Source organism: Ursus maritimus, unplaced genomic scaffold (genome assembly GCF_017311325.1).
Source record: "Ursus maritimus isolate PB19 unplaced genomic scaffold, ASM1731132v1 scaffold_3, whole genome shotgun sequence".
Classification (NCBI taxonomy): Eukaryota; Metazoa; Chordata; class Mammalia; order Carnivora; family Ursidae; genus Ursus; species Ursus maritimus.
Window position 1 is genome coordinate 46,096,774 of NW_024425563.1, and position 23,814 is coordinate 46,120,587.

General features: G+C 44.4%; 1 protein-coding gene across 1 annotated transcript in view; it reads right to left on the minus strand.

Moving 5' to 3' along the window:
* The window catches only part of LOC121105897, a 37,649-nt gene that overhangs the window by 8,278 nt on the left and 5,557 nt on the right, over positions 1 to 23,814 (minus strand). Inside the window, exon 5 of the mRNA XM_040644552.1 lies at positions 10,457 to 10,574. Within this exon, the coding sequence (XP_040500486.1) occupies positions 10,457 to 10,574 (118 nt within the window). The remainder of the gene's footprint in view (positions 1 to 10,456; positions 10,575 to 23,814) is intronic.

Below are 23,814 nucleotides of genomic sequence, written 5' to 3' on the forward strand. Positions count from 1 at the left end.
GAAGGGGATATACTTCAATTAGACACGCTGAGATGAAGTTTTATCAATTCTCTTCACCTTTGGCTAAACAAAGTGAATGTATGATTCTGAAAATACCCCACATTGTTTTAGTCTTCATCATCCCCAGCTGTTGGAGCTGGTGGTTGAGGATTTGAGAAAATATAAAATTTCAACCTCTGCTTTTCACAGTTAGGAAAGAAGCTGACTTGAGAGAACTCCAACTACAGTTGGCCAAATCCCAGACGAAGGTGCGCAGAAGTTCTTCAACGAGGATTTAGAAGTCCGTCCGTGGGGCGCCTGGGTGGCGCAGTCGTTAAGCGTCTGCCTTCGGCTCAGGGCGTGATCCCGGCGTTCTGGGATCGAGCCCCACATTGGGCTCCTCCGTTGTGAGCCTGCTTCTTCCTCTCCCACTCCCCCTGCTTGTGTTCCCTCTCTCACTGGCTGTCTCTGTCAAATAAATAAAATAAAATCTTTAAAAATAAAAAAAATTAAAAAAAAAAGTCTGTCCGTAATGAAATCATATACTAAAATCCAGACTGCTGTACACAATCTTTTTCCACAGAGAAAAGGCTCTTCCAAATGTGTTGACAGCTAAACAGAAAGCTTGGTGGGACTCCCAACAGTGAAACTGGCTGGGACGAAAGAGGCAGAACTGCATCATTCGACTGAAATTCAGAGGGAGACTTCACGAGTTTTCTGGGTTTTCTTTGAACCTAAGAATGGGGAATATGTACCAGCAAGAGGTAAAACTAATTTGTGATGACATCAGCTGTGCAGCTTCTAAGAGTGCCTTCCACTTCCCAACCTGCCTGTGGAATTCCAGGGAAGGGAAAAGCATCTGCGTGAAGAGATCACCGATGTGCCATTGAGGATTTGGGGGTGAAATTTCCATGTTCTTCCTGTCTTGATACTTTAAAAACAAATTTCTGTGAAATCTGTGTACGATTCAGCGGTGGACTCCACCTGTGAATGTGGCTTTCTAGAACATGAGCACATCAACGTACCACTTATCTTGGATAACTGCTGCTTTGCTCAACACCAACTATTTCGTTCACAGTACTGGAAGTGACTGACAAAATGATTGTCATGTTCGTTTGTGGTGGAATATTACAGGTAATAGACATGACATTCCATGTCATGACTCCTCCTGAAATATAAAAAGTCAAAAATTCTCCTTTTCACGCGTTCTCATTTTTCAACTATCTGGAAATATAAAGCCATGCATTTCTTCTAGGACTCAGCCCCGCAAACAGGAAATGCGATTTAATAGCATTTAAGCCTCTGAGAGTTAAATGGATTTGGCTACTGATTCCTCACCAGCATTAGCTGGCTTAGCAGAAATGTATTTTTTTAATTTGGCCGACAATGAGGTTGACAGTCTAACAGCATTACCACCCAAAGCAGCTTTGGGTTTTGCCCTTAACGAGAATTTTCATACCATAGCCCACCAAAGCAGTTTGATTTGCCAGGGGGTCGTGCTTTAAAGGGATTATGCTGAAGATTATAAAAGTGGAGCCCTCGTGGAACAAGACTGGATATTCATTTTAGGAATACAGCCCTGCGTTCCTATTGGTGGAGATGTTGGAACGTTTGAGAATTCCCATCACACTCGAAGTTGCTGTGAAAGTGTAGAGCAGCTAAAGAAAAATCCTCCTAGAAAAGGCTGAATGGGAGTTGGCGTGGCAACGGTAAAGAGGACCCAACCTTTCCCATTTTAGAGAATTTGAACACGTCTAAGAGCTGGAAGTAGAATGTCAGAACGATCTGAACCCCTAAAAGATGAGAAGATAGCAAAAGGGCCGTTTAATGAATTAAAGAAGATAAAATCAGGAAACAGAGTTGTGGGGTGGTGTTAGCACAGGGCTGAAGAGGCCTTCATTCTTCAGGCTAGCGGACACAGGGTATCAGGTGGCTGAGATGCGGCCCGAGGCGGCCTCGTGGGGCTGAGGCCATTGTGCTGGTCCGGGCAGCCCTCCAGCCCCAAGCTGAAGGAAGGAGCCGGGCTGCACCGGCTGGAGAAGAGCGCTGCCCACAAATCATCTGAAATGCTTCAGCATTAAGGAAAAATGGTTTCTAAGGAGCACGGCCTCCATGAAAGGGATCTGGAATAAGACTAGTAATAAAACTAACAGGACCTCGATTTGAGCCACTAACCTACGTGGCGGTGTTGGCTGTGTCCTCAGCTCCTTCCTTAAGAGAAAACCTGAGCCCATTCCCATGAAGGAATGTAGGGCTCTTCCCAGGCTGCCAGGCCGCGGACACGTTCAGATGGCATTCATCACAAAGGGGAGAGGTCCTGCTAACCAGTGCCCAGCACACACCATGTTTGCATATTCCAAAAGGTGACGTAATATCAAGCCTCAAGGTGCTCCCCATTCCTCGGGAACAGATAAGACTAAGACACACACGGCCAGTATTTAGAATACTCATTAAGCAATAAGTAGCCAGCTGCTGGATTCCAGAGTCTAGTTTAATCCCATTTCAGCCATTTGAAAGCCTGCACAAGAGCTGCGGCCGGTAGAATTCCAAATGGGAAAAGACAAGAACGTTGCCAAATACATGCCGTGACAGTGTTTTCCAAAAATGGAAGTGTTCTTAATGCTTCTATGATTAAAAGGGGAGATTGCGAGCAGCACAAATATCTATTCTCCGGGTCTTCTTATATAAATACGATGCATTCCGCTTTTTGTTTTAAACTAGAGAATGAGGAAGCTTGCTTTGTGCTGATATGGAAAAATCTCTATGTCACTCAGTGTCCAGACAGGGGAGTAGGGGCCACTCTCCATATTTCAAGCAGAGAAGGATGCAATGTAGGAAATTGGTAAAAATAATAATAATAATAATAATTAAAAAAATAAAAAAATAATTAAAAAACCTGTCGGGAGGGCGAAGGAGCAAAGAAAGAGGGGGCTCTTGCCGAAAGACAGAAGCTGCCACTGTCCCTTGGCTGGATGGAATGAATGAACACGCACCGCTGATGTCGCTGCCGGAGCGGGTAGCACCAGCTCTCACCCCAGCTGCCTGTTCCTGCAACTGCCTGTAGCCGGGGAAATGGCTAATTTCTTCCTCCCACCCTGGAACCCAGTGCCAGGGCCTCCCACTGGAAGAACCTAACTTGAAATCGGCCAGATGCGTGAGTCTGGGAAAGGGGAGGACGGGAACCTAGAAGGAGGAACTTGGACCCAACTGCCAAGGGACACCATCTGGTACGCTCGCCCTTTTACTACTCGGACCCACACATTTCACTGTATGCATTCAATGACTGCATCGTGCTTCCGCCTAACAGAACGCAACTGTATTTCTCAGACAGGTGAGTGCAGGCTCACTCTCTCCCCAAAAGGGGGGTTCACAGAGCGGGACCATGTGAAGAGGCAGCCTCAGCCACTGTTCTCACCTCTGGGTGATGTCAGTTCTCATCACCACTGCACCCTGGATATTCTGTAACCTAAAGGCCAAACTGTAAAGTTAACCACCAGCAACCTCGATGTCGAACGTAACAAGCAAAGAAGAAAATATGCATATAGCCACCACAGCTCTTGTTTTAGTAACAACTGGGAACAAAACTAGTTGATTGACAGGGATGATAGTTAAGTCATCATTGACAATGAGCTTCTTCCAATGTCCATTCCATGTTCCTTTTGCCTTGAGCCAAAACCTCAGCTTTTGGGGTTCTTTACCTAGTAGGATGACTTCAACCTTCATTTCTGAAAGGCCTGAGTTTTTCGTCGTCTGGTGGGTGGCAACAGTATTCCAGTAACTTCTAGCCCAATGAAGGGCTAAGAAGCACCCAGGTGAATTTCCTGGGCTCTACAGTCTTTCCTGCCACCCCTGTGTCACAGCAACCCAATTCCTCTTGGTAACTCTGACCAATCGCCCCAGCCAGAACAGCAACCCTCTTCTTTGCCTGTCAAGTCAGCGGCGTGAGAAACGTAAAGTGAGCAGATGGCACTATCAACTTCCTGTTCAGCGGAACAATTGTGATGTCCCTAGAGGAAGCACTGTCTCCTTGGAATCAAGACCTATAAACCAGCTGATTGATGCTGCGAAGAAGGCAGGGGAATATTCTGAGTGATGTTCCACACGTGACAGTGAGGGGAGCCACTCCCATTTTTCTCCCCTTGATTCCCAGATCCATGTATCCTGACCATAAGGGACACAGCACCACTTTTTTGTTGCCGATTCAAAGCCTCATCCACATTCTGCAAGATGGTCACCCAAATTGCGGAGGAGTGTCTCCTGATGGTGCCATTTTTGAAACTTCAACAATCTGGGACACCTGGGTAGCTCAATTGGTTAAGCATCTGCCTTTAGCTCAGGTCATGATCCCAGGGTTCTAGGATCGAGTCCTGCATCGGGCTCCTTGCTCAGCGGGGAGGCTGCTTCTCCCTCTGCCTGCCACTCCCCCTACTTGCTCAGTCTCTCTCTCTCTCTCACTCTCTCTGATGAATAAATAAAATAAAAATCTTTAAAAACAAAAAAAATTTTAATGAAACTTCAATGATCTATTCCTATACTTTATAATGTAACTGCCTTTGGGTGATGGAGTATATGGCAAACCAGTAAGTCTCAGGGGCATGAGCCCAGTTCTATACTTCTTTTGCTGTTACATCAGTTCTTCGGTCAGAAGCAATGTTGTGTAGGACATCATGTCATTGAATAAAGCATCCTGAAAGTCCACAGATCGTGGGACTGATCAAAGCACTGCATTTTTAGGGGCGCCTGGGTGGCTCAGTCGTTAAGCGTCTGCCTTAGGCTCAGGGCGTGATCCCGGCATTCTGGGATTGAGCCCTGCATCAGGCTCCCTGCTCTGCTGGGAGCCTGCTTCTTCCTCTCCCACTCCCCCTGCTTGTGTTCCCTCTCTTGCTGGCTGTCCCTCTCTCTGTCAAATAAATAAATAAAATCTTAAAAAAAAGAAAAAAAGCACTGCATTTTTAGAAATAGTGTCCATTCCAGTAAGGGCAAAGCCATGCCCTCCATAATGAAATGAGTTCAATGTAATAAACTTGCTACCAGGTGGCTAGCTGGGGCCCCTGGGGAATGATGCCATGCCAGAGCTCGGTATTGGTGTCCGCTGTCTGCAGATGAAGCATTCAGCAGCGAAAACAGCCAGACCCACCTGGGAGAGGCTAAGTCCATATTGCTGAGCCCACATGTACCTTCTATTCCTGCCACACCTGCCATGCTCTCCACGAGCCTACTGAACGCGCCTCGGGTGGCTGGGAGAAGGGCTGGCTGACATCCACGGAATGGACCATCCTGTCCAGCTGATTACTGAGAGCCTCATCAGTGGATGCCCCGTGGTAGTATTCACACTGGACACTGCCCATATGGAGAGGTCCATCCGCAAATCTCTTCCTCAGACTCCCTTGTCACCAATGTGCCGATCAAACCATTAGTCACCCACAAATTGTGCAAATCGCCACCTCGGGCCATCTCTCCATCCAGACAAAGCGGACAACTGCTGTGCTGGCCTCGAGAGAGCTTCCCTACCACATTCCTAATGGGAGCTATCATGTGTCAACAGTCCAAATCCACCTGGGGCCTTCAAATTGCAAGGGACCATCTGCGAACGTGGCCCAAATGTTTTCTTCCTCTGTCAACGGTCAATTGCAAAGGGACATAGGTGTGGGCTGCAGGTCAAAATGCAGCAAGAGGAGAGCCGCAGGAGTCTGACGAAACCACTTGCATCTTGAGGACTTCATCGCCCCCAAGCTGGCATACGCGATTTTCAACGGATGGCGGATCACGGCTGCGCGTGCCCAGCCTTACAGCCTAGTGGGTCAGTATATTAGTTATCTATCACTGTAAGAAATTGCCCCCAAACTTAGCAACACCCATTCGTGCTCTCACATGGAGGATCTGCTCACGGTCTCTCCAGAGGCTAAAGTCAAGCTATCGGCCAGTGCTGAAGTCGCCTCAAGCTGAACTAGCCAGGCTGTAGACCAGTGGTTCTCAAGCGGGAGCAATTTTGCTCCTCCAAGGCTATTAGGCAATCTGTAGACATGTCTGGTTGCCACAGCTGGGGTGGTGTGCTGCTGGAATCTAGTGGGTAGAGGCCAGGGACCCTGCTAAACATTCTATAATTCCCAGGAGAGCCTCTGTCCCCAAAATGTCAAGAGTGCTGAACTTGAGAAATCCCAATAGGGAGCCTTCTTTTGCCCTGGTGCCCACACGAAACTGGCAGCCTTGTGTGTTACACAAAGCACTGTCGTGAACAACACACTCAGACAGTATGTGTGTTCTCTCAAAACCCCAAAGACGTACAAAACATCGTAGCTCTTTCTCAGTGGCAGGTGGTGCGAAGTACAACAATTTGCCTTTCACTTTGGAAAGGAAATGTCAAATTTCCCAGACTACTGGACCCCTAGAAACTCCACTGGGGAGTAACCCTTGGATTTTTCTTGGGGTTTATCTCCCACCCTCTGGCATATATATGTCTTACTAAGGTATCGAGGTACACGCTGCATCCTGCTCAATAACATATCAGCATGCTGTTCTGGGGGATATCAGGGTGCTCGAGGCCCCAGCAGACCAGAGCTTGTCAGCAGAAGAACCAACATGCGCCTGAAGTATGATAGTGAGGGTATTTTCCTGATCCTGCTAGTTGAAAGCAAACTCCTGCTGGTAATCTTGGCTAATTTGGTAACGAGGGGGGAAAAAAGCATCTTCCAGATCAACAGCTGCATACAAAGTGCCAGGAGCACTATTGTGTCATCCAGGAAAGAGACGACATCTGGTCCATTACCCAAATAATTTTATAAGGACCCACAGTCATTCCCCAACAACCATCTCACTCCTGCACGTGACACACAGGTGAGTTAAATGAGGGTATGGCAGAACGACCCCTGTATTCCCCCCCCGCCCCCCACCCAGGGATAGAGTATTGCTCTCAGTTTACTCTTATTTAGGAAAGGCAGATTCCAGGAAGCTTCTGTAAGGCCATGCCTGCTATCCCAAGGCTCACCACTCAGGTTAGGGAATCAATACGGGGAGTTCCTTGAGTTGCTGGATACCTATTACAACTGTATCCGGGAGTGGGAAAATAACCCTATGTGGGTCAATGGGCCCACTGGAACCCTGCGAGGCAGGCACAGGCCAAAATTTCATTTATCCTCAGATGACCACAGGTGACATCCACCCCCAGTGGTCTAGAGGCATTTGGAGCCTCTAGAAGTTAGCACTGCCTCAGAACCAATGTCTAGAAATCCCCTCAAGGTCCGGCTATTCCCCTTTCCCCAGTCTATAGTCACCCCAGCGAAAGGCTGCATCTTTTGGGAGAGACTTAAAGGAAGATTTACACTAGAAGCTCACGGCAATGTTACCCAGCCCCCTCTTGAGGCCTCTTGGCCCCTTCTTCATCTATGGCTAGACTTCTTAAACCTGAGCCTGCAATCAGAACTAGCTGAAGTGCTTGCCGAAACACAGACTCCGGGACCCGCCTCCAGGGTATGAGTGTCAGTAGGGCTGGGGAGGGCCTGGAAACCTGCATTTATCCCAAATGCCCACGTGCTGCTGCTGCTGCTGCTCCTTGACCACAGTCCGAGAATGAGTGATCTGAGGAGTCCTATGTCTTTGAACTGATACAGGTCTGGGACTTGGGTGACAGGCTATGACTCTCCATCCAACCATTTGGGTTTCTGTTCACTGGACCTAGAGAGTTTCCAATTACATAAATAAGGTAATTCTTAGTAGACTGCCCATCTATTTTGGTTCTAGGGCCACCGAGAACAATTAGCCAACATCAAAGATCCTTGGGTGTTAAAATACTCTGCTTGCTGCTTCGGGCCCTAGGCCCGTTACAATAACATCACCTACCTTTGCTTCTAGGTGAGAGCTGCCCTTTGGCTCTGCCCCTGCAGAAGCCTGTCATCCACTGAAATCAAGAAGTCTATTTTAATGAAGATGTCTTTTTCCATTGGTGGGTCTCTTAAGAACACCTGAACAAGAATGAGAACTCAAAACATCTCCTAAGTCTGGAGAAGCTTGACCGCAATAGTATCAATCAAGAAAGACCTTTCCCATAGCTACCACTCTGTCTCCCCAAATTCCATCCTGGAGGGACCAGAAACCATGATTAGCATGGTGGGGTCATAGGGTAGAAGCACCGCATGGGCAAAGAGAGAAGAAACTGGTCCCAACCCCATCCCTAATGAAGGCTTCTCGCTTGCTAAAGGTATGGAGAAGGAGACTTCTCTGCAAAGCAAGGTTTTCATTATTACATGGAATTTAATTACTAAAATAAGAATATGCTTGGTACCTGAAGATCCATTTAAACGACTTTAGAGTGACCAGAGAACTCAGGGGTCTGCCTGAGTTTCCATCCAGGTGATGGTAAAGAAATATCCATGGAGTGGCTTATAAAAGACACTGGGAGATAGAAGTAAGGTGGCTTTGTAATTGGACCCTCTAAGACCTGCTTGTTCAATGTACCGGCTACAATGCCCGATGATGTGGAAATGCACAGAGATGGTTATATCTCCGTAGAGAAGGCGGAGATAAAACAGCATGCTCCCAGACAGGGCCAAGTCTTCCCAGGTCCCCAAAGGACCACAGACACAGGCAGCTGTGGATGGCACCACGATGAGCAATGAGGATTCCACCACAGCCTAGAAGCACATTCATGGTTTTATACCCTCCTGGCCCTCCCTCACCCCTGGCCATCCACAGAATCTGCTAATGTGCTCCACACTCATGGAGTGTTGACCAGGAGACTGAGTGGAGGAAAGGCAATTTCACAGGAGCATCCTATAGGAGGCACGGGCTTTAGATCTGTCTGAGTGTTATTCCTGAATGTCCCCCAAACCATTCACTAGAAAGTATATCATTTCTTCTCTTTTTAGTAAACGCTAAAATAAGGACTTTAAATAAAGTATTCCAATATACAGATAAGTGCATTTCTAGATTCTGTTCTCTCCCTTGGATACATTAGCCTCGGCCTGCCCTGGCACCAGAATAGCAAAAAGGCCAGTAGGACTGGAGTGAAGTGGGAGGGGAAAGAGAAGAACAGGAAAGCTCAGAGAGGAATGTGCTCGGGGGTCGGAGGAGATCCACCTCTGGCCTTTTAACTCTGAGTGAGCCACTGCAGGGTTTTGAGCCGAGGGAGAAGTGACCTGATAGGTGTTAACAGGTGGCTGCGTTGTTCTATGGAGGACGGGTTGTGGGGCGCATGAGTGCAAGCAGGAAGTTATTGAAATAATCCAGGTGAGAGATGACAGCCTCCTGGACCAGGGTCCTGGAGGTGGAAGTGATGAGAAGGGTGAGAATCTGAGTATCTTCTGAGGGTGGGGCCAGCAAGGCTTCCTAATGGATGGGATGTGAAGTGTGAACAAAAGAGTGAGGTCAAGAATGATCCCAAGGTTCTTGTGTGAGTAACTGGAAGGATGGAACAACTATTGCCCTAAAATGGGATCGTGTGGGAGCAATAGGTTTTAGGGAAAAGGCCAAATTTTAGACATGTTTGATTTGAAAGATCTCTGATATTCAAGGACAGATGTCAAGTAGACAGTTCAATACACAAGGCTTGTGTTTAAAGAAAGATCCAGGCCAGGGACAATTTGGGGTCTTTAAGATAGACACAGTATCTAATGCCGTGTGGTTAGATTAGATCACCAAAGGAGGGGGCTCAGACAGTGGTGAGATCCAAAGACTGGCACCTAGGGCACCCCAACACCCAGGATGTCACGGAGATGGAAAGAAACCAGCAAGGAGAGTGAGAAGGGCCAGCTTATATGGCTGGAAGAGAATATGGTATCACTGAAGCCAAGAGAAGACAATAGTCCAAGAAGAATGGATGGATCAGCTCTCCCACAGGCTGCAGACAAGAGCAAGATGAAGACCAAGAATTCGCCCCTGGATGCAGCAGTGATCATTGGGGACTTGCCGAGAGAGGTTCTGGAAAGTGGTGGGGCTAAAAGTCCTAACTGGAGAAGATTCAAGACGACGAGGAAGAGAAGTAGGAAGAGACAGTAACTGTAGACATCATTTTTTTCTAGCAGTTTCGCTGCAAAAGGGGGCAGACAAATGGGGTAGTGAGGGAGAGGGCAAGTGGTAGCAGTAAGTAGCTTTTTATTCTTTTAAGATGCAAGAAATGACTGCGCATTCACATTCCATTTGGAATGATCCAGTAGAGAGGAGACACTGATGATGTAAGAGGGAAAGGAAGAATTGCTAAAGTAAAGTATGGGCACCCATCCGGGCAAACAGGCACTCTCAAACACTTCGGGGAAGCTGCATACTGGTTCAAGGTTTTCAAAGGGAAACGTGGCATTATCTAGCAAAATTACAGATGCAGGTACTCTTGGACACGGCGTTCTTATTTCCAAGATTCGATTCTGCAGATACTCTAGTATCGACGTGCAAACACCTATCTACCTGTTATTTATTAGAACACTGTACATAATATCAAAAGCCTGGAAAACCTTAAATGTATGTTGATAGTGGATGGTTAAATCCTTACCTGAAATACCATGCAGCACTGGGAATGAGGTTGATCTCCACGTTCTGGTCTGGACAGTCTCCCAAATTACATAATTGAAAGATACCAAGGTACAGAAGAGCACATGCTATGCTCCCACCTGTGAAAAAAATCAGGGAATAAGGCGATACGCAGAGTTACATAGAAAACATGTGTATATACATAGAACATTTCTGGGAGAGAAGGATTTACTTTCTAAAGTTGGATATCCCTTTTCTAAAGTTTCCATTATTTTTAGGAAGTGTACTTACTATTTTTCATTAAAGATTAATACAAAGAGAAAAATATCTTTGCTAGAAAGGAAAAAAACAAATTTAACAATTCTGGCTGTGCATTATTTTATTAACGTAAAGGACATTTTCTTATACAACATTTAAGGGAGAAAAGCCATTCTCTGCTAGGCTGTTTTGGAAAGTAGTGGGGGGAAAAAAACCCTTCTAAATTGATTTTTACTGAGCCAGCAATGTCTTTATTCAATACTTTGCAACAGTGGAACATAAATTTTCATTATGCATACCCAAGGTAAAAGATTTTTAGTTTCAAAGTGTATTTCTGTTGGGCATCCAATAGGCATCCAATAAAAGCTTGTTGGGTTGAATCAGATCGCTAATTAGATGAACATCAATACTAAGCATGTGGGAAATAGAATTTAATACAAAGCATTGAGGCTCCCTTCTCTGTATGTTTGTAGGAATGTATGCCTGTATGTGTACTTACTATAAATTAACCTCTGTTCTTTTTATTTTCAGCTTACTGCACAGAATATGAGGGGACTCTGAATTAAACCAAAAGGCCATCTTTTTTTTTTTTAAGATTTTATTTATTTATTTGACAGAGAGAGAGACAGTCAGCGAGAGAGGGAACACAAGCAGGGGGAGTGGGAGAGGAAGAAGCAGGCTCCCAGCGGAGGAGCCTGATGTGGGGCTCGATCCCAGGACTCTGGGATCATGCCCTGAGTCGAAGGCAGACGCTTAACGACTGAGCCACTGAGGCGCCCCCCAAAAGGCCAACTTGATGCAATTTAGCAAGCTATTTAATCATATCATGTAATGATTAAGAAGCTATCAAGTAGGGGTGAAAAGGAAAATGAAGGGAAGACCAATCTCCAAAAGCAGAAATTATTCCTGAGATTGCAGTCTTAAAACGCACCTATCCTGAGTTAAGAGGGTATTTTATGCGTAAAGGTACTCGAATTAATAGTTCTTAAAAATAAAGGAGGATACCCATTAGGCACTTCTGAACTGGGAAAGTGGAAATTCATCATTTTTAGTGTCTGTCAGGGTGGAATCTCTTGTTTAGTACTTTCACGAGCCACATTCGTATGGAAGACCACATCGAAGCTCTTGATGGATGACGAGACCTTGAACTGCCTTCTGAAATATCAAGTAAGACCGCATTCCTTTCTACATTTTTAGTAGTAAGCATACTTATCGTAATCAAATCTTTTGAAAACTAGCGCTCTGTACTATAAAATAGCATCGTTTACAATAATCCTCTCATTTCTCAACCTTAAGCATTAGGGATTCTCTGCTATTTATTTAAGCTTGTGTGTTTTTTCTTTCCCCGGTTTACTGAATTATTTATTAGTTACACGGTATTCACGCTCTGTGCTAAGTGCCGCTTCTCTCTCCTTCTGCAGCTGGAACACAAGCACATATTCTATTTCGTTACCAATTTAAAGCTCACCTGAAGCTAAGGAAGTAATCGTTCATTGCGATGGAATCGCTGCGATGGTTGTATATTTTCGAAAACATTAAGATTTTGTTTTTAATGTTGGGTCTATTTGCTGCTTTTTTGTTTGCTAATAGACAATGATATATAGGCCATATATAAAATCTTCACACTGCAATGCAATTATTTGCAGGCAAGAGCCACACCTCGACAGGCTTCCAAGATGAAAAAGGTGAAACTTGGTTTGCTGACACAATGTGCATCTTGAATTCAAACAGGAATTGATGGAACATTCTCATACCTGTCTGCAAGTCTATGCAAGGTGCTGTAAACCAGTATTTTTCTAACTTCCTAGTGTATACCAATCAACAGCGAATATTATTACCATGCAGAGGTAGATTCATGGGTCTGAGATGGGACCAGAGACTCTGCATTTTTTAAGAAGGTCCCAAGCTGATGCTGCTAGTCCACAGACCTTACCTTGAACAGGAAGGCACAGAGCAATGGTCACCAATCCGGGTTGCATATTACTGGGGACCCTAAAAGACACACAGATGTCCGGGTCCCAATTCTGTCTTGGGAACCTCCAGAACCTCAGGAGATGATATTCGAGTCCTGCTAAAAATTTTTAAATGTTTCTCAAGTGCTATGCACAGAATGTGTTTCCCCAAATTCATATGCTGAAACCCTCATCCCCAACGTGATGGTATTTGGAGATAAGGCCTTTGGGGGGTAATTAGATTTAAATGATGTCATGAAGGTGAGTCCCTCATGATAGGACTGGTATCCTTGTAAGAGACACTAGAGGGGCACCTGGGTGGCTCAGTCGGTTAAGCATTTGCCTTTGGTTCAGGTCATGATCCCAGGGTCCTGGGATCAAGCCCCATGTTGGGCTCCCTGCTCCGTGGGGAGCTTGCTTCTCCCTTCGCCTCTGCCCCTCCCCCCCAACTCATGCTCTCTTTCTCTCTCTCAAATAAATAAATAAAATCTTAAAAAGAAGAAGAAGAGACACCAGAGAGCTTGATTTTTCTCTCTCCACCAGGTGAGACACAGGTGACCATTACAAGCCAGGAAGAGAAACCCAAGGGTGCTGGCACCCTGATCTCACACTTCCAGCCTCCTGAATTACGAGAAAATATCTCTGTTGTTTAAGCCACTTACCTGGGGCATTTTGTTATGGCCACCTGAGCTAAGACACAGGGAGTGTCTAATATTATGCAGCCTGGGTTGACAACCATTGTTGTAAAGAATATTGAAGTGGCATAATCATAACTGCGTTGTAGGAGTCTTATAACCTACTGGGGAGCTAAGACTTGAGCCTATGAAAGTCGTAGGTACTCAAGTGTAAGCCTGGGCCAGACAGGTAGAGTATTAATAGATTGAGAACAAGAGTGCAGCCAGGGTGGGGATGGTGGGGGGAAAGGCCGTCACTTCCTAAAGAGTTCGGCTGAGGACCAAATTTTTCAAGATTTTACATATTGTATAATGTAAATTGTGTAAGGCATATTTACATTATACAATAAAAAGGCTGCACAGATAATAAGCATTCAGTCATGACTGTGATCACTGTATACACTCAGTGTAATCACTACCTCAGTCAAAATGTAGAACACTGCCATCCCCAGAAAGTTCCCTGGAATCCTGTCCAGTCAATTCCCCTCATTCACAGAGGCAAACATCATTCCAATTTCTATCACCATAAGTTAGCATGCTCTGTTTTAGAACTTCATATGAGTGGAACCACAATATGTACATTTTTGTGTCTGGCTTCTTTTCTTCAGCATAATTATTTTGGGATTCATCTGCTTTATCACATGTGTTAATACGTGTAATCTCTTTTTGTGGCTGAGTGATATCCTATGACATAGATATATAAACACTTGTTTATCTAACTCTTGCTGGACATTTTGGTTGTTTCCAGTTTAGGGCTGTTAGAAATAAAGCTACAGTGAATATTCTTCCTAACGTCTTTTTTAATAAAGCATATTTTCATTTCTCTTGGGTAAATACCTAGAGGTGATCTTTTTGAGCTATGGGATAAATGTATGTTTAACTTTATAAATAAATTGCCGCTCGGTTCTCCAAGATGAATGTATCATTTTATGCTCCCACCGGTGATGTACAAAAGTTCTAGTTGCTCCATATTCTCACCTTAGTGTTGTCACTATTTTTTATTTTAAGTCTTCATTTTTTAAAATTCACTCAGCTGTGTGATAAGACCTAGACTTTTGAGAAACAATTTAGCAAAGCGATTAAGAGTATTGAGTCCTTAGAGGACAATCTAGAAATATAAAGAGAATAACAGATATAATAACCTTTTTTTTTAAGATTTTATTTATTTATTTGACAGAGAGAGACAGCGAGAGAGGGAACACAAGCAGGGGGAGTGGGAGAGGGAGAAGCAGGCTTCCCGCTGAGCAGGGAGCCTGATAGAGGACTCAATCCCAGGACCCTGGGATCATGACCTGAGCTGAAGGCAGATGCTTAATGACTGAGCCACCCAGGCGCCCCAGATGTAATAACCTTTTGAATAAACAACCCCACTTCTAGGAATCTACACAAATATATATATATATGCTTAAGTACAAGAGATAAATGTACAACTTTATTCCCTGAAGTATTGTTTGCAACAGCGAAAGGTTAGAAGGAATACAAGGATCTAGTAACGGGAACTAATTGAAATAAAGCACAGTACATCAACACAATGCAGTTCTAAGAAGTTTTAAAGAAAAACGAGAAAGGATTATAGGTACTGATATAAAGAGATCTCCAGAATATACCATTAAATGGAAAAAATTTTTAAGAAGCAAGCGGTATATGTACAAAGAAGGGAGGGGTTTAAATAAGGCTATATATCTACACACATACTCATACTCATATGTGCAAAAAAAAAAAAAAACCCTACTAGAATGGACATATAAATAGGAACTAATAAAATATGGTCATGTGTAGGAGGACAGAAAATCTAGGTAGAGGGAGCAGGGGGAGAAATAAGACTCCCCTCTGAATATTTTTCCATAAGTTTTGATTTTGAATTATATAAATGCATTACCATTAAAAAATTACGACTAAGCAAACAGAGAAAGACAACTATCATATGATTTCTCTCATCTATGGAACATAAGAACTAGAATGATCAGTAGGGGAAGAAAGGGATAAAGAAAGGGGGGGTAATCAGAAGGGGGAATGAAACATGAGAGACTATGGACTATGAGAAACAAACTGAGGGATACAGAGGGGAGGGGGGTGGGGGAATGGGATAGACCGGTGATGGGTAGTAAGGAGGGCACATATTGCATGGTGCACTGGGTGTTATACACAACTAATGAATCATCGAGCCTTACATCGAAAACCGGGGATGTACTGTATGGTGACTAACATAATATAATAAAAAATCATTATTAAAATAAAAAAAAAATTACGACTAAGGTATTCAGTTGAAATAAATTTACTCTATTTCATTAAACTCTAAAAATAAATTTACGATTGAAAAAACCCTAGAAGTGAAAAGCAAACCCAAACATATATCAAATAAGCTACATGATCACACAGAAAAATTGTAGAAAGAAACAAACTGATTCTGTGAAAATCTGGGAGATCGTAACGCTACTGGAAAAGAGATAGGCAGGAATCAGTGGTCATCACTGAGGTTGTTACTAACGAAGTCCTCCCTTTGAGAATTGGCAAAGGAAGAAGCACTTCTCCTGCTGCCCCAGTCCGAAATGCTTTTCAGAGTAACCATATGGGTCTAGTTGGTTAGGGAAAGCTCTTCTTCACTAAGGAGCGGCAGCTGATAAACGCATGAGAAATGATAACATTAGAAAAATCATCGTTTTGAGATTTCTAACGCATGTTAATTGAAGCCAGGGTTGTTAAAAGGAACTGGCCACACAGTGAATGGCTGAGGGGAAACGGCACGTCTGCATGCTGCTAAAGGAACTCCATACCAAATACTTTCTGGTCACAGGGGGAGTCACATCACCAGCTAGCAGCCAGCTGCAGCGGCCATCATGAGACCCAGAGGACACTCTGAGTTTCAGTGATGGAAAAACCACATGGCACGTGCTCCTGAAGAAATGCCACGTGAAACATACGGTGGCACCCAAAATGTATTCTAGACAAAATTCATTAACAGAAGTCGATCAAGCTCTTAGGTGTACCTTCTGATTTCTAGGACATACAGGGGACAGAGGAACAGGCTAAGTGACAGCATGGGGAAGTGATCAGACAAACGACGAGCAGGAAAAGTAACAGATGAAGAAAAGGACTGTTTGAGATTTAACACACCTAAGGGACATACAACCTGGCTAAAATGCAGGCTCTGGACCTAAACCCGGATTTGGGCAAACTAGCTTGGGGGAAATAGTTGTGTGACAATTAGGGTAATTTCAGTATGATCGAGGCATTAGATGCTGTGGAAACTTACGGACGGGAAAGAGAAAGATGATGAAAAGAAAAACTATTTACAACATTATGATCTCGTTTTAGTAAAAAAATACATATATGTGTATGAAAATATGGAAATACGTGTCATAAAAGATTAACACTTAGCTTCTGGTCAGAGGGTATGTTAGTTTTCCACTGCCACACAAATTATCAAAAACATGGTGGATTAAAACAATAAAAATGTATTATCTCACAGTTCTTTAAGTCAGACGCCCAAATGGGTGTCACTGAGCTAAAATCAAGGTGTTGGCAGGGCTGCACTCCTTTCTGGAGGTTCTGGGGAAGAATCTATTTCCCTGTCTTTTCTAGCTTCTAGAAGCTGCATTGCTTGGCTCATGGTCACTTCCTCCAGCTTCTTTCCTCACTGGCAGGTGTGCCCTTCTCACCCTGTATCGCTCTGAACTTCTCTTCTGCCTCCTTCATCCATTTGTTAGGACCTATGTACACTGGGCCACCGGAATAACCCTGGATACCCTCCTCTCTCAAGGTCACCTGATTAGCAATCTTAATCCCATCTGCAACCTTAATTCCCCTTTGCCTTGTAATTTAATATGTTCACAAGTTCTGGGGATTAGGACGTTTGGAGGGGCCGCTATGCAGCCTTCCACACTGGGAGCGTGATGTTTCTTTTCTTATTGTTTCTCATCTGTGTTTTCTAGCTTTCTATCTCATATATTGCTTATGTAATAACAAAAGGCTATTCTTCACTTAAAAATAAGTATAGTAATGAGGGATTAAGCAATACTGTAAGTGGTAATATTATGAAGATCATGAATAAACAGAAACAGGAAGGCAGAAAACGTATGGCCTAATAGGTATTGGTGGCTTGGAAAATGTCCACTGACGGAATCATATTAAAAAATGTGATAGTTCTAATAATGTGTATGAAAAGGCAGAAGCCATGTTCTGGAAAATGTTATGTACCCAAAAAATGACTCTAGGGATGGCAAGGACACTGTGGTCAAAGATACATGTGGAAAGGATGAATAACAATTTTCATAAAATGTGAGTTCTAGTCCCAGCTCTGTCCCTAACTAGCTGCGTGACCTGCGTGACCAGGTCTTTAACCTTCCTTTGCCTCGGCTGCATCATCTGAAAGAGGAGACTTTCCTCGAGGGCTTGTTGGAGGGTTAAATGATTTAATACTCGTACACGGCTTAGAACTATCCCTGGTACATGATATGTACCCTGTAAGACGCTAGAATCATAATGGTTATGATTCTGGCAGGTGTTTGTGAGCACCTGTTTCAGATAGAAAACCACTTCTGGAATTTGAGTGAAGCTGGTACTTACGTCCCATCACTTCAGGGAATCACAAGAGTCATGCACTGATTATCAATGAGGTTCTTACACCCAAGGATACTAGAGTAATTAGCCTGAGGGTTTCACTATTGGAATTTTCACCAAATGGCTACGTTCCCAGGAAACACCCCAGTGGCGTTAGCGCAGTGGCTAAATAATATTTTTGAAGCATCAACAACTAGTTTGCCCGGAACTGTCAAGAGGCCAAATGGTGCTTACAACACTGGGTTTCTAACACTTATATCGTGATGGAAAGAAAAGTCTAATAATTTGCTAGTTTGACAATGTGGGGGCAAAGCAAACAAGTTTTCTGGGACTGTGAGAGACTGGAGACAACTTCAGGGTATATTATCCTGCCCCCCGTGGATTAATATTAAACCGATGAGATACCGTGAGTTGTTGAGATCAGTCAAGCACAACACCAAACACCATATTTCAAGAACTTTATCATTAACAAAGTCTAGTGATGTTGAATAACGTTCCAAGAAATGCAACAGACTCCTTGATGTTTAAAGCTGGAGGAGGTTTTCGTGATCATTTTAATCCAGTGTGTCCCAGACTAGGTTAACAGTCCTGCCTACCGCCACCACCTGCACACCCCCACCCTCGCCATCCCTTTGTGTTCTGCAGGAATTCTCAAAGCCTTGAACGTGCTACCTTGCACTGTGACTCTCCAAGACTGAGACATGGCATATGGCCCATGCTGACCACAGAGCTCCTCCTTCTTTTCCCCTTGATCATCTTTTACCTTCACAGGGGCTACGACTGATGAAAACAGCCTTCTGGGCAAACGCTGATGTATTATAACCACACTCCATAAAGCAGGACGCCCAGGGCGGTCAAGTGATTCACCGAGCAAGCTAACTGATGGGCTAGGCCTGCCCAGACGGCTGTCGGGGAGGACCTGTGCGCTGAAGACTGAGAGCTCTGGGCCAGACAGCCGGGAGTAGAGCAAGGAAACCATGAAGAGATGGAACAGAACCTACAAGGAAAGGTAGAAGAACCTGGAATGTGCCCTTCTCCTCTCTACTTTTTTGGCTTAACCTAATATTTATTAGAGACTCACAATTTAAGAAAAGAACCTGTTGATGCGGCCGAGGACATTGAAAACCCGCCCTGGAGGGCCACAGATTCTCACAGACAAGACATGCATGAAGTTGGGGCGCCTGGGCGGCTCAGTCGGTGAAGCGTCTGCCTTCAGCTCAGGGCGTGAACCCAGGGTCCTGGGATCGAGCCCCATGTCAGGCTCCCTGCTCAGCAGAAGCCTGCTTCTCTCTCTCTTCCCCGCTTGTGCTCTCGCTCACTATCTCTGTCACTATCTCTCTCTCTCTCTCTCATAAATAAATAAAATCTTAAAAAAAAAAAAAGATATGCATGAAGTTGAAATGTTAGCAAGAACCCTGTTTTTACAACACTGGTAGTGACGAAGCACCTTCCCAAAGCTCGTACACTGGGCAAGTATGATTTGTCCCTTTTTATAGATGAGAAAATGAACCACTGACCAGAGAGACTGACATGGCTCAAGGTCAGAGACCTAGCAAGTGGCCCCTTCTTCTGTTCACCCCATACACATCACATGGGTAGTTTAGGACAAATGTTTCACTTTTTGATGACATCCGCAAATGTTTTGGGGGTTTTTACACTATATACGGTACATTGACTATCCAAGATTATTTCCATTAACAAGATTGATTTTTTTTTAAAGGTTCATAAGAAAAACCATTTGTAACAAAGGAAGGAAAAGAGACATGTCAGGGCTGATACCATACTGAATATGGTACCATGTACACTCCTAACAAAGATTGTGAACTGCAAAAACGAATGCTCATTTTAGAAAATTTTGATCATAGGGGGGCGCCTGGGTGGCACAGCGGTTAAGCGTCTGCCTTCGGCTCAGGGCGTGATCCCTGCGTTATGGGATCGAGCCCCACATCAGGCTCCTCCGCTATGAGCCTGCTTCTTCCTCTCCCACTCCCCCTGCTTGTGTTCCCTCTCTCACTGGCTGTCTCTCTGTCTAATAAATAAATAACATCTTTAAAAAAAAAAAAAAGAGAAAATTTTGATCATAAAGTAGAATGAGAAAAATATCTGTTCTCTTACCAACCAAAGAAAAGCAGTGTTCAGCAACCCCTCACTCCCCAAATTTTCAAGGTCATACATACTATAAAACTGGACAACTGACACGAAGCTTTTGAAAATTCTTTAGTTCTAAATATCTTCAAGTGATAACAATCACCTTTCGTTTCAACCCACAGCGTATTAAAGCAGACAATGAAAAAGATGCCCAAAACATTCACATTGGCAGTGTTATTAATTATATTTCGGAAAATAAATGGGGAGGCGCGGGGAGCTGGAGGAGTGTCCTACGTATCCACTAGCTTTCTACCGACAGCAATATTTGACCCTGCCTACAGCAAGTCTCCGGTGCTGTGGCTGGAACCTTTGATCTCGCATCCCACTGCAGCATATGGTGCTACTAAGCATAATCAAAGTGCAAATCTTTATAGAAAATTACAGAGACTCTGAAAAGGGGATGGGTGCTCCCTTCCTCTAATTTCCTTTCCTGCCATGTTCCTGGTCTTAAGTAAAAAGCATTTGGCCTTTTGATGAAATCTGCAAACACTTTGAGGGTATTTACGCTGTAAATAGTCAATTATTTGACTATCCAAGATTATTTCCATTGCTGAGATTGACAGACTGTTTCTTGCCAGGATACAGCCACAGTTTTCAGTGGCGTGGGTTTGAAATCACCTCCCTTATTTTGGCCTTATCCAGTGACATTAGCCCAAGGAGACACTGCAGCTCCGGGGCAGATGGGGGTGTGCGGGCTTGACACGTGTGCATCCAGCTTTGACAATAAATCCCTGATAACAGACAGGATAGGTTACTAGTCCTTGAAGCCGATACTCTTCAAAAAAGATGCCCCCCTCCACAAATACTTTTAAGCCATTAATTACAACGATTCAGATCAAGTTATGAGAAGCTTTTTATGAATTAAATTCCCTTCAAATATCACTGTCGGCCCACCGAAGAGAAGGGGAGACAATTTCCGAATTATAAATTGGAAACAAAACTTGTGTTTTGTGAAAGGCTGATGACTTTGCCCTCTCACCAATGTTCTGTTGTTAAGACGGGAGCCCAGAGAAACAGGCCCCAGGCAAGTTTGCAGTTTGGAAGAACGTGGACCCAGGAAGGCTTTGTGTGTTGTTTCTCATTGTTACTGATTACATTGTGCCTCCGCCTTAAGCAGATTATTTTTAATAATGGAGTTATGAAGAAAAAAAGAGAGAGGGCTGTCTAAAGCACCATTCAAATACTTGAGTCAAGTACAGGCGAGTCCACTTTCAGCTGGTGGGCACTGGCAGCTGGGCCGGCTGTTCACGGCAGCCGTCTGTCCTGACTGGGGCAGTGCCAAACCCGCTGGCTGGTGCTCGTACTGTACCGACTGCTAAGTTTTTGAATATCCCCCTCCACTGGCGTCATTAGTTGTGCATATAGGCGTGTATCAACAGGGAGCCTCGCAAGGTCCAACCCTAAAAACCTGAGGTCAGAAGCCAATGGTTTAGATTGTGGTCTGCACTCTATTATTATCGTGCTGGATCATTCCAGAAGTCAGCCAACTTCTCTAGTTCTTAGCACCCTCTCCTCCCAACCGGGATATGAATAATCCTCACCTCTTGGCCTCATGAGACTTATGTTGAGGTTAAAACCAGATACTCGGTTTGTCCTTTAAAATTTTGTTTTTTCAAATATTTTTTATTAATTTCAAAGCAACACATGATGATTGTACGTCATTTAGGAAATGCCAAAAAACAGAATGTAAACAATTCTTCATTTTCTCACCACGTAAAGGCAACAACCAGTAACATTTAAGAATTTTTTCTTCTAGATTTTTTTGTGAAAACTCTTGGACAAGTCAACAACAGCTGCTGAGTACCACAAACGTGAAATAAAATAAGGCTGTTGTCTCTCCAGCTGGGTGGGGATATAAATCGCTAAATAAATGTTATTACTGTAGTGTGAAGAAACCCAAATAAAAGAATATTGGAAAGTTTTACCATAAAATACAATTATAGGCCTGTTTCCTCGAGATGACAAGTATTTTGGTATTTGGGAATAAGAGACACTTTTATACCTAAAGCATTTCCTTAGGCTACCGACTGAGTTCTATCTAAGGGAGGACACCCTTGTATTACCACTATAAAATTTCAGTTTACGCAAAAACAAACCCTATCCTGCAACCATAAAAGGTATGTGGATTTGCGCTATATCTTAAGTTACTACACTCGGCCAACAACTGCCTTTCCTTTTTTTTGAACTTGCCAGAAACTCCTACAGTTCACTGTAGTTCTTGTCTCAAGGCAATCTGCTTTTCCATGTCAGTTTCAAATCCTCAGGCATCTTTGAACCGATGGATAAGGATGTTCCTTGAACCTAAAATCCAGCGTGTTGGAAACAGTCGCTTGTCAATGGCCTTCAGCCATCGGGCTGATGTTTTCTACAAAGGTTTCAGTTATTCTTTTCCTCTCAGAACATAATTGCTACCCCAGCAAATGGTGCCCATTGTATTTATCTGTAATGACACCATCTTCCTGGATCGTTACCTACATCCATTTAACTCCCTAGCCACGCTGAGCTCTGGGAAGGAACAGAAAGAGGTCTCACTCATCTTTCTGTCCCTGGGTTCCTAGCAGAGGAGATATAGAAAGGTCCGAATAAGCCCTTCAGAATTCTTCTTCAATGATAATGCCTAAAAAAATCCCTGGGAATGTGCTAAATAAAGATCCCTAGGCCCTATTACGAATCAGTGTCTGATTCAGGTTCTGAATCAGTCTACAGGGGTGGGCCTAGGGTCCTGTATGTTTAGTAAGCTCCTCAGTTTCCTCCTCTGTAAAATGGGTTGACAATAGTTTCTACCTCACAAGGTAGTTGTGGAAATAAATGAGTTCCTCTGTGCAGAGGGCTCACACCACCGCTGGGCACTCGGCCAGCACCACCACGTAAGTGCCAGTCACGGTTACTGATATCATCATAACACAGCCAGCCAATCGTAAGCAGGTGTTTTAGAAATACTGCCGATCAGTCTTCTCAAACTTCAGTGTGCATAAAAATCATCCGATGGCTTATAAATGCAGATGCCGGGGCTTTGCCCCCAGAGAGTCTGGTTTAGTAAGACCCATGCCCAGCCAGGAATCCGCATTGTTATTTGCTGAAAGGGGGACATGGAGAATCTGCCGATACACTGTAACCCACTGGTCCTCTTATTCACATTCCTAGTCCCCAAGGCAAAGAAACTTGACTCTCAGACCGGGAGTAAGAGGAGGCTCAGTCAGACAGAGAAAGAGAGTTTTGGGGCTGGGTTTGATAACATGCCAAAGGACCAACGGGGACTCTTGGCTTCCTACTTCGTCTGTGTCAGGGGCCACACTGCCTATCTTGGCTTGGCTCACCGGGGTGAGGAAACAGCTGCCCTGAGTAAGCTCCAGGAGGCTGCTCCGGCGGGCTCGGCAGACCCACCTCTCCCAGCAGCGCAGTGGGGAGCTGCAGCTCTCCTCCCCCTAACCCTTCCTGCCCCAGAGCCGCCAACTCGCACCAGGTCCAGGAGCTACTGAAGACACGGCCTGGAATCCTTCTTGCCTCTGCAGTTCAAGTTCAAGGGAACCACAGGTTGCTTGGGAAGAAAGCTCTGTACCTCCCTGGCAAGCCCAGGAAGATTCCAGGCCTGGGCAAGAACATCCAAGAACCCTTACACCATATATGTGTGTCATGGAACCAGCCCAAACTTGCTTCTGCTTCTGACCTCTGCAACTATCCCCCCACCGTGCACTTGAGATTTAAAGGGCAAGCTTTCCAAAAGTGAAACGACAAAGCTTTTGTTGCTCTCACAAGCAGCATTCCCTTCTGGATTTCCATGTGTGGTT